We start from the raw sequence: 10,327 nt of genomic DNA on the forward strand, positions 1-10,327 counted from the left end.
TAATAAATAAATGCTTCCCTTAGTACTCCCACAATGGGGAAATTCTTTCTCAGCATTACTTGAACCTGGGTCCTCCAGACTACTCCCCAACTGTAATAATAATAATAATAATAATAATAATAATAATAATAATAATAATAATAATAATAATAATAATAATAATAATAATAATAATAATAATAAAATAAAGAAACCGACAAAGTCAATTTATGTTGTCATTTCATCTCATGCATGTGTACATTCTTCTTTGTGTGCTTATTCTGCTTCTATATATGTGTCCATTACCTTTGCTTTGAATAATATCTTGTATGCTTTTATTGAGTTTGCTAATTTAAGGTCGTTGTCTAAAGAGTTCCACAGTTTTACTCCTGAAAACGGATATACATCTGCCCTTTGTATTTGTTCTTACTGCTGTTGTCCTGTAGGTGGCAGCAGAGCGACTGTGAAGGACAGTTTTCAAGAACTAGAAGAAAAAAAGCCAACTTCCGGGATACATAAGGACGCGAGTTGAATAAGTATCATTGAAGATAGTTGTGTTCAGCTGGACGTGGAGATGTCCGCGTCCTCGCAGGTGTCGGCGGTCCGAGTCCTGTACAAGCGGATCCTGGTGCTGCACCGGTTCCTGCCGCTGCACCTGCGGGCGCTGGGAGACCAGTACGTGAAGGAGGAGTTCCGAAAACACAAGACCGCGACCCCCAAGGAGGCGGAGGGCTTCATGGAGGAGTGGAAGGTACACACAAGATACTCTGGTAGAACACAAGCAGCCGGCTCGGAGTAAAAGAGAGTGTCACCAGAGGGGCTGTTAGAGGTGATTGTGAGATCCCATTCAGGAAAACTGTATTTGGTCAATCAGTTTTTACCTACAGGCAGAGGTGGACAGAGTACTCGACCCCAGTACTTGATTGATTGAAATTCTTTATTCAGTCACTTCACCAAACAAACATTGAACACAAACATGATAAAAATAAAATAGTGACTGAAAAGGCACAGGCAGAAGCATAGTGCTTATATTAATGCCTGTCCTACATACCAACAAACAATAGCAAAACTAATCCAGAAAAAAAACCAGAAAAGGAGGACCAATAAGGTTTATATATATCCTTTATACACATCCTTTTATATTCTTTGATATATATATATATATATATATATATATATATATATATATATATATATATATATATATATATATATACATATATATACACATACTTCCATATACACATAATAATATATAAAAAAAAAACATAAACATACCCATACACAACATATACACATATATATATATGCACATATACATACATACATACATACATACACACATATACACACCTATATATGTATACACATAAACATCAAAGAACAGCACCAAACAAAAACAGATATTAACCTTTGTAACTTTGAAAGATTGCTTTTTTATAAACTGAAAATGAAATCAAAATCAAGTAATATAGAGCCAAACTTGAGTAAGAGTACAAATACAAAGAGTACAATACTTATAGTCCAAGCTCATTCAGTTTAGCTCTATTCACGTAGTAATGTACAAATTTTATATATGTTACATTATGTATTTTATGTGTGTACTGGTCAAAATTTACTCCGTTACAAGTAAAAGTAGCTCAGTCAAAATATTACTCGAGTAAGAGTAGAAAAGTACTTGCTTTTAAAGGTACTTAAGTATCCAAAAGTAAATGCTTTTAAATTTACTTTAAGTAAAAGTAAGAGTAAGAGTAAGAGTAAATTTTTTATTTTCCACATCAGTAAATTACTATATTTTTTCTAAATTAATTTAAGGATCTTTTAACTCTTGTTTCTGAGAATTAACTCTTTGAAACCAGCTGCACTTATGTGCTGCTTTTAGAACCACAATGTTATATAAAACCTGCAGAAACACCAAAAACAAATCAAATGAATGGGATCATAAGAGAACAGCAGATGATGCAGAGTTTATTAACAATCATGAACTGAAACCAAATGAACCTGCACCATCCAACTAAGTCTGGATCCCCCTCAAAGACCACTGCTTTACAAAAAACTACATCTCTGCTTTCAATAACTCAATGTTGAAGTCACTTAACTTTACAGGAAGGACATTTACCAATACAATATAGTAATATAGAGCATAACAAACTGTCTCCCAATGTCTGTCTTGTCTGTCTCTGTGCCTGTCTCCCAATATCCCAATATTCTTCTCCTGACGCAGGCGTAGCCATTGTTGCGGCTCTGTTTTCACTTGTTGCGGCTCTGTCTTGACAAACGCAGGCTACTTTGGCGGTATCGTTTTGAGGAGGCTTGACGTATTTCCGCTTTACGTACATCCCAGTGGAGAGCGTGCACTGTGATAGGTCTCCTATCACAGTACTTTTCAGCCTTCCTAGAAATTTACTCGAGTAAAAGTAAAAATATTTGTCTTGGAAATGTATTCAAGTAAGAGTAATAAGTACCAAAGAAATCTAATACTCAAGTAAAGTACAAATCCTCTGGATATGTACTTAAGTACAGTACTCAAGTAAATTTACTCCGTTACTGTCCACCACTGCCTACAGGGCAGCTAATGAGTGGAATACAATCCCTCAAAACATAAGAGAGTCCATCTCATACAGCTCATTTAAAAAACATTTTAAGAATTGGCTAATCGACAGCCAAATTTGTCGACACTAGTCCCTGATTTACCTGGAGTGCATGGTCTATATGCTTGTGGCTGGTGTGAAATGTATTGTTTGTTGATATGAATTCTGGCATTGTTTGGTTGGGGGATGTATATACATTCCTGTGTTGCTGAGGTGGAATGAGAGCGTGTCACTGCTAGTGGATCGGATAGAGCAGGGGTCACCAATCCTGGTCCTCGAGGGCTGATGTCCTGCATGTTTTAGAGTTTTCTCTGCTTAAACACACCTGATTCTAATTAATCATCGTCATCAGCTTGTCATTGAGGTCTGCACAATTCTCTTAATGACACAGTCACTTTTATCACGGTGCAATGAAGCAACGAAACATGTAAAACATACAGGACACCGGCCCTCGAGGACCAGGATTGGTGACCGCTGGGATAGAGTGTGTGTGGGAGGGGAGGAGTTATGTGTAATGTTGCTTTCTAAACATTGTATCTATGACATGTCTTTTTTTTTGCTTACTACTACGCCTTGTGTTCCTTCTGACAGTGGGACTGCCAATGGAAATTAGCCTTTTGGCTACAATTGGGTGCATTTACATTTTTTTAAATGTTCATTAATGTATATTGTCCCTCTATAACAAATAAAAAAATAAATGAAAAATAAATGAAGGCTGATTTATGGTTCCGCGTTAAATCGACGCAGAGTTACGCCGTACGGTCTGCGTCGATGTAACGCGGAACCATAAATCAGCCTTTAACTCATCTGTCAGTAAAACCTGGCTGTTATTTTAGATGTTGATCTTAACTTCCAGAAACACATAGCTAATCAATCAATCAATCAAATTTTATGTATATACAGGGTTCCTACGGGTGCTAGAAATCCTTGAAAGTGCTTGAATTTCAGTGTTGTGTTTTCAAGGTTGCTTGAAATTATAACTCTGTGTCTTTCACAAAATTGGGATCAGATTGTATAGTTTAGTTATTACAAGGAGAAATAAAATCAGTAAGACTAAACATAACTAGATGTTTACAGCACAATACAATGTACATGTTCCTACGGGTGCTTGAAATCCTTGAAAGTGCTTGAATTTTAGTTTTAAAGGGGACCTATTATGGCATTTAATGTATATTTTAAAAAGGCTTTGAATGTCTTAAAAACAATCAAAAGCTTGTTTTTTTCTACAGAAATCAGAAATTCAGCCTGGGCCATGTCTCTAGTTTTACCGCTTCTAACCCCATTTTCTGTGATTGATTCTGAGCGGAGGGGCTATGATAATGAGGCTCTGCGCTGATTGGCTGCTTGAATGACGTGTAGCAGGGGAGGGAACAAAACCTCTCCGGGCAGAAGAGCAGCGGCTCCGTACACAAAGCTGTCCCATGCGAGAAACTTCTGCGCCAAAATAAATTCCATTGCTTTATTTTTTTTGTATTAGACTGTCCTAACTGGCCGCGAGTTTAACGGTTTCAGTGTGGACAGAGAGCGTCCGATGTCACGCAGCTCGACGTGATAGTCGGACGCTCGCATGCAGTTACACGGTGGAAACGGATCTTAAAGCCTGAATTACGGTTCTGCGTTAAATCGACGCGTACCCTACGCCGTAGGCTCTGCGTTGGTGTAACACGGAACCATAAATCAGCCTTTAGTTACCTGAAGAGGTATCCGGGTCACCTCGTCTTCACACAGGAAGATTTAATTGAATTCTAAACAGGTACACCACAGTTATTTACTCCGATTCCTCATCATTTCATTTCTTATGTTACAAGACAAATGAATCATGTTAACTGTAAAGAAATCACAACACTAAATTTTCACAAATGGCAACTTTATTGTTAAAAAAATAAGAACATAAGTTGTATATAAATAACATGTATGCACTATTGCTGGCTCAAGGAAGGACCGTGCATCTTCTGAAGGTGTCGTTGAACAGCTTCAGGTGCTTTGCTTGGAAGATCTGAAACCATGAACAGAAAAAAAATGTATTACGGTACTAATAGAGCTCCGGTGTTCCCTAACACTCCGTTAGGGAACACCGGAGCACCGGGGCTCCTCACCGGTCCAGTCCGGTGAGTGGTCCCCGGTGCTCCGGAGCTAAGCTAAATACTTAGCCCATGCAAAGATCATACTTGTAGACAAATATAAATAACATAAAAAAATAATGTCACTTACCGCTGACTCGTGTGCAGTTGCCGGGTCCGTACTGTTGGTACTGATCCTTTTATGAGGGTAAATGTCTATGCAAAACCTCATTTTAACTGGCCCTCGCTGTGGAAACCGGTGGAAACAGCCACCGCTTCCAAACAATGGCAGAGCTCCAGCCGGCGGAGTTGGTTGTGGGCGTGGTTTCTTGTGGGTGTGGTTTCAGCAGCAGAGGCCGAACCTCTGCGCCTATGGCGACGTCACCATAGGCACTTTCAAGGGTCATTTTCAAAATCTTCAAGTACCTTATCGCTGGGGTAAAATATCTACAGGACTAGATATACACTCATAATTATTTTTTCCGCTTTTTATCACAATTATGTACATTGTATCGTACTGTAAACATCTAGTTATGTTTCATCTTACTGATTTTATTTCTCCTTGTAATAACCATGGTTCCTATGGGTGCTTGAAATCCTTGAAAGTGCTTGAATTTCAATGTTGTGTTTTCAAGGCCTGAAGTGCTTCAATTTTAGTTTTAAGTGCTTGAAATTATAACTCTTTGTCTTTCACAAAATTGGTAGAGGTAAAATGGTACAGGTCCTGGATAGATGGGAGGTTAGTCCCAATTATCCTCTCCAGACCTAATTGTCCGTTGCAGTCTGTGCCTGTCTTTTTTGGGTTTCAGTTAGTGGACTTTGATTGATTGGACTTTGTTGAGGCCATCCAAATACCTTCATTGTTTTATTATTTAACTTTTCTAATGTAGGGATGCAACAATTAATCAACGCAATTCATTATTTCAATTAGCATAGAGTAAATCACATAAATGTTCTAATCTGGACAGTCACGTTTTCCCCACTCAGAGTTGGCAGTTCAAATGTTATTCAGATTGACTACAGAAATGTACTGGGCATTATAATTACAGTAGTGTAAGGTAGATTTCCATTACACTGTTTTGAGAAACTCTACATTTGGAATAAAGGTACCGCTGTTTCTATTAAGGCTAAAAAATACTATTTTACTCCCGAAAGGCCGAGGTGGCAGGAAATTTGACTGAGGCTGCCTTGGATTTCTCTTCTCCGGAAAAAACCTGATAAAGTTTTATTTGAGGTTAAATGACAAGCATTCAATCCTGACCATCACTTAAAAAAATTGGAGTGGAATTTCTGCTCCATCTCAGCTTTTTCTTAAAATTATAGAGGACTGGCAACAGGGTTTACTGGATTACAAGGTCTGAGTGTTTGTTTTGTAATCTGTTTATTTCTGTAGCACCCGTGGGAGTGCTCCAAATAAGTCAGTTGGAGACAGCAGAACAGCCTATCCAGAGGTTACTGTACAAAAGAAATGTGGATAAATAAACTAAACAAGATGAGCAGTATTTGGCTGGGGACATTTCAACTATTAAACATGATCCTCACTTGCTTTTTCCAGGTTATATACCTGTACTGTTGTGCTTTGTCATTCCATAACACACAAATAAGCATAATGGTTGACCCACCTGTTAAAGAAAACTGGAGAAATCATTACACCACACATACAAAACAAAAACATCATTTTGATTTGGGATCAACTTTACAATTAAAAAAAAAAAAAAAAAAGCACTATTCTTACCATAACTGTGTATACACTATAATGCTGATAACACTTCCTTTATATTTTTAAAACAGCTGATTTTACATTAAAATATCAGTTTCATTTTCATTTGTGGGAATATTTGCTTACTTTAAGGAGACATCTTCCACCTCTTGCCATCTCCCTTCCCTACTATCGGCAGAAGCTTACGAAAGTAATTTTGGACATGCGTCACACTTATTTCCTGAGACAACTTTGTATAACTTTATAGTAATGTTGCATAAAGAAATAACCTCACTGAGCAACAGTGAAAATCTGAGCAGAGCGAGCTTAGAGACTCCGGAAAGTAAAGGCACAAGAAAATGAAAGTGAACATTTGAGAGACAAAACTGGAGTAAATCTTGTAAATCTCCAAACAACTATAATTTGAATTCACTTCAATTACAAAAATACTTTACCAATCCCCAAAGGGAAATACATTGATTTAGTAGCCATGATTTAAGTGTCTTCAAATTAGGGATGGGCATTTTAGAAATGTAGTCTTGTCAATCATTGGGAAAATTAATGATCTATTACTGATTATTCGTTATTATTCTCATGAATATTTACTAGACATAAATAGTTTTGTTTAAACAAAGGAAAACACGCTTAAGTAAGGCAGCAGAGCCAGAAGCTGCAAGCTAATCAAACCAAATCAAACTTTATTTATATACCACCTTTCATGCATAAGAAATGCAGCACAAAGTGCTTTACATAAAAACAATACACAAACATAAAACTTATTAATGAAAATAAAATTTACTGAGGCCGTCTTTCCTGATAACGTCCCCAAGGGGCAGCATGTACAGATTAAAAAGAGTTGGACCTAAAATTGACCCTTGGGGAACCCCACACTTTATCTTATAGATTCCTGAGGAACATGTATCCATATTTACAAAGAAACTTCGATCAGTAAGGTAGGACGTGAACCAGTTAAGAGCAGTACCAGAGAGGACGACCATGTTCCTCAATCTATTTAATAAAATGTGATGGTCTACTGTATCGAAGGCGGCGGTTAGATCCAGTAGAACCAAGACTGAGAGTTTGTGGTTATCTAAGGGTACTTTCACACCTGTGGCCCGTTTGTTTTGTTCTGATTCAGGGGCTAAATCGATACAATTGTTTCGTTTCTCTCGTTCGTGGGGTTTGTGTTCACAAGGCAAACGTCTGTACCGGTTCAAAGCTGTTAACAAATGCCATGTGCGAACCAGCTGTTCTCTGATTGGTCAAATGAACGCGGAAGGAGTTTCCTCTTCCGTACCCCGAGATAAACAAGCGCCTTTCACAGAGAGGGTGCAAAGCACAGACCGCCGCCGCCGGCTTTAGGCTGATTTATGGTTCCGCGTTACACCAACGTAGAGCGTATGGCGTAGGCTCTGCGTTGGTGTATCGCATAACCATAAATCAGGCTTTACCCATTCATTTATGTGCGCTCGGCGCAGAGCGGAACTCAGAGGCGGGCGAGAGGCCGCCTGCCGCAGGGTTTGCGCTGTGCAAAGGTTGTTGTAAACGTCATCAGATCGGCTGCTTTGAACTATTATTTTCCGAGCTCCGATCAAAACGGATAGGGCCATTATCGTCCGATACCGATCGGTTGCCGATCGATCGGTCCATCTCTAGTTTCACGTTCAAGCCCGACAGACAGCGGCACATCGACTTAACCAGCAGCGCCTTCGTTACAATGCTATAAGCCATATTTACATGCTCCAAACACATATAACAAGCCTTAGAAAAAAGCTCAGTTTTTTTAAAGGGTTTATGAATGATCCACCTAGCAATATTTCTGCTGCATATATCAACATGTAACTAGCCTACCAATATCACTGTAGGCTCTTGTGCACACTAGTAATATATGAATTGAATAATAAAGCAATTTATTATTTTTATCTGGTAAAAAGCTTTGGTACTAAAGTGCTGTGCTTAAAAACTAATGTCAATGTTCAATAAATTCGTGATGTTACCAAAGCCAATGAATAATCCTATTAAATAACTTGTGATCTCAATATACATTAAAAAATAATTGTGATTATGGTTTTTGCCAGAGAGAGAGCAATTAAGGTGGTGAATGAAGTAATCAATAAAATCTGATCTGGTTGTCGCTTAAAACCCTATTTATACTTAATGTCAAAAAGATAAATACCCCCTTTTTTCTTTTCTCTTTTTTTTTTTTGCTCACACGCCTCATGCACTGACATGGGTAGGGGCTTACTTGCATTGAGTGTGTACGGGGCCCAGAATTTGGTGCTTCCTCCCTGAATGATGGTCTCTTCAACTCACTTTTGTTTGACTGCTGTTTTCAAGGTGGTGGTTTGGGAGGGGTTTTTGGGGGTTAAATAAAGGATTTTGGCATGGTTTTACCTGGATTCCAATATTTACAAGGCTCTTCATCCTGTCAGTGAATTCCAGAAGTGAAGTCCTGACTGCCTGGAGAGAGTTGAAAGCTGGGTGGGCTCTGGGGGCCAGTTAAATGCTACTAATTCTGTCAGTGTTAATAGTGATCTGTGTTTATTTATTTCCTTCTAGAATTACAAGGACACCCTGCAGACACAGGTACTTGAATCAGCAGGGAGGCAGATCTGTTCGGTGAAGTTTGGGGCCCACCTGTCGGAGGGGAAGCTCAACGACTTTGAGAACGAACAGATTGGTCAATTGTACGAACTCATGCTGGAATCCACCAAACCCAACAACCAGTTTGACATCCAGGAGGACAAATGACGCCGGCCTTTGTTGGATTTTGACCAGACATCAAATAATAACTTCTTTGAAAAATTCAGAGCAATGCCTAACTATATCTGACTGCCTAATATTAAGAGTGATATTCAGGAGCCAAGAAGAGGCTTTTAAGAATGATTTATTCTGTTAGAGTGCTGTGTAATTTTCCTGTTCCTGTCTTTGAGTTCCTTCCTGTCACAATAAAAGGTTCCTTGCACTCTTTTGCAGGTGCATTAAGATAGCTCTAATTGCTTTCTTTTGTGTTTTTTATTTTTTCTCTAAAATACTTGTGTTAAAGGTAGAAAGTTAAAGTTATCAAGATGTGTCCCTGGACAGATGCATGCACCACTCAAAGCAGACCCCCCCCCCACCCCTGTTACATGGTCTGTATTTATATTGTGATTTTCCAGTCTAGTTGACCATTCAAAGCACTTTTACAATACAAGCCACATTCACCGATCCACACAGATTCATATGGCACTGTATCTACTATCCACTTTTCTTTTTTGTAACCAACAAAGAACCCTAACTTTGTCCATTGTCCTTTGATGCAGCCAATTTGATGTTCCTGCCATAGCCTGTAAAAAAAACCTTTTTTTTTTTTTTTTTTTTTTTTAAATGCACAAGGCATTAAGTCATGTGCCCCATTGGTTTATGAACACTGATTGTGAAGCCCATTTTTATTTGTGTGGGGTGCAGCCATGATGCTCAGGAACCCAACAGAAACAGGCCCATCGTATGTCAATCAAAGTAAAATTTGGCTACCAGCTCTTTTAACAGATCCCCGCCAAATTATCCCGAGAACTGCCAGCAGACATTTACAGATAAATGTCCCGTGTAACATGTTCTCAGCAGTGAAATAAAACGTTTGTCATGTTTAACAAAAATGGATGGTTGTGTCACTAAGCATGGTAGCATGAGGATTTTTGGCCCCCACCTCTCCTCCCCCCAGGGGTGTGTGCTGAGCCCTCTCCTCTACAACCTTTACACCAACTGCAGATCGGCCCACAGCAGCAACACCCTCATACAATCTTCTGACAACACTACAGTGGTGGGGCTCATCTCAGGAGGAGACGAGACGGCCTACAGAGACGAAGTCCTGCAGCCGTCAACGTGGTGTGCAGCTACCAACCTGGCCCTGAACACCAAGGAACCAATAAAGACCAAGGAGATCATCCTCAGCTTCAGGAAACGTGAGGCAGACCCGTCTCCTCTCTACATCAATGGAGTCTCGGTACAGAGAGCCCACA

At 39.1% G+C, this 10,327-nt stretch overlaps 1 protein-coding gene across 1 annotated transcript; it reads left to right on the forward strand.

Annotated features, from left to right (window-relative positions):
* The first annotated feature begins 499 nt into the window (after positions 1–499).
* sdhaf3 (succinate dehydrogenase complex assembly factor 3) lies at positions 500–9,325 on the forward strand. The gene is made up of 2 exons (XM_061741165.1): positions 500–730; positions 8,889–9,325. Exons 1-2 carry the CDS (start codon positions 554–556, stop codon positions 9,078–9,080), a joined length of 369 nt encoding a protein of 122 aa, XP_061597149.1. The 5' UTR covers positions 500–553; the 3' UTR covers positions 9,081–9,325.
* The last annotated feature ends 1,002 nt before the right edge of the window (positions 9,326–10,327 follow it).

The sequence above is a fragment of the Cololabis saira genome, chromosome 15, assembly GCF_033807715.1.
Source record: "Cololabis saira isolate AMF1-May2022 chromosome 15, fColSai1.1, whole genome shotgun sequence".
NCBI classification, from domain to species: Eukaryota; Metazoa; Chordata; class Actinopteri; order Beloniformes; family Belonidae; genus Cololabis; species Cololabis saira.

Coding starts and splice junctions, on each gene's coding strand:
- sdhaf3 (XM_061741165.1), top strand. CDS start 554: ATGTCCGCGTCCTCGCAGGTGTCGGCGGTCCGAGTCCTGTACAAGCGG. Junction 731..8,888: donor GCTTCATGGAGGAGTGGAAG/GTACACACAAGA, acceptor ATTTCCTTCTAG/AATTACAAGGACACCCTGCA.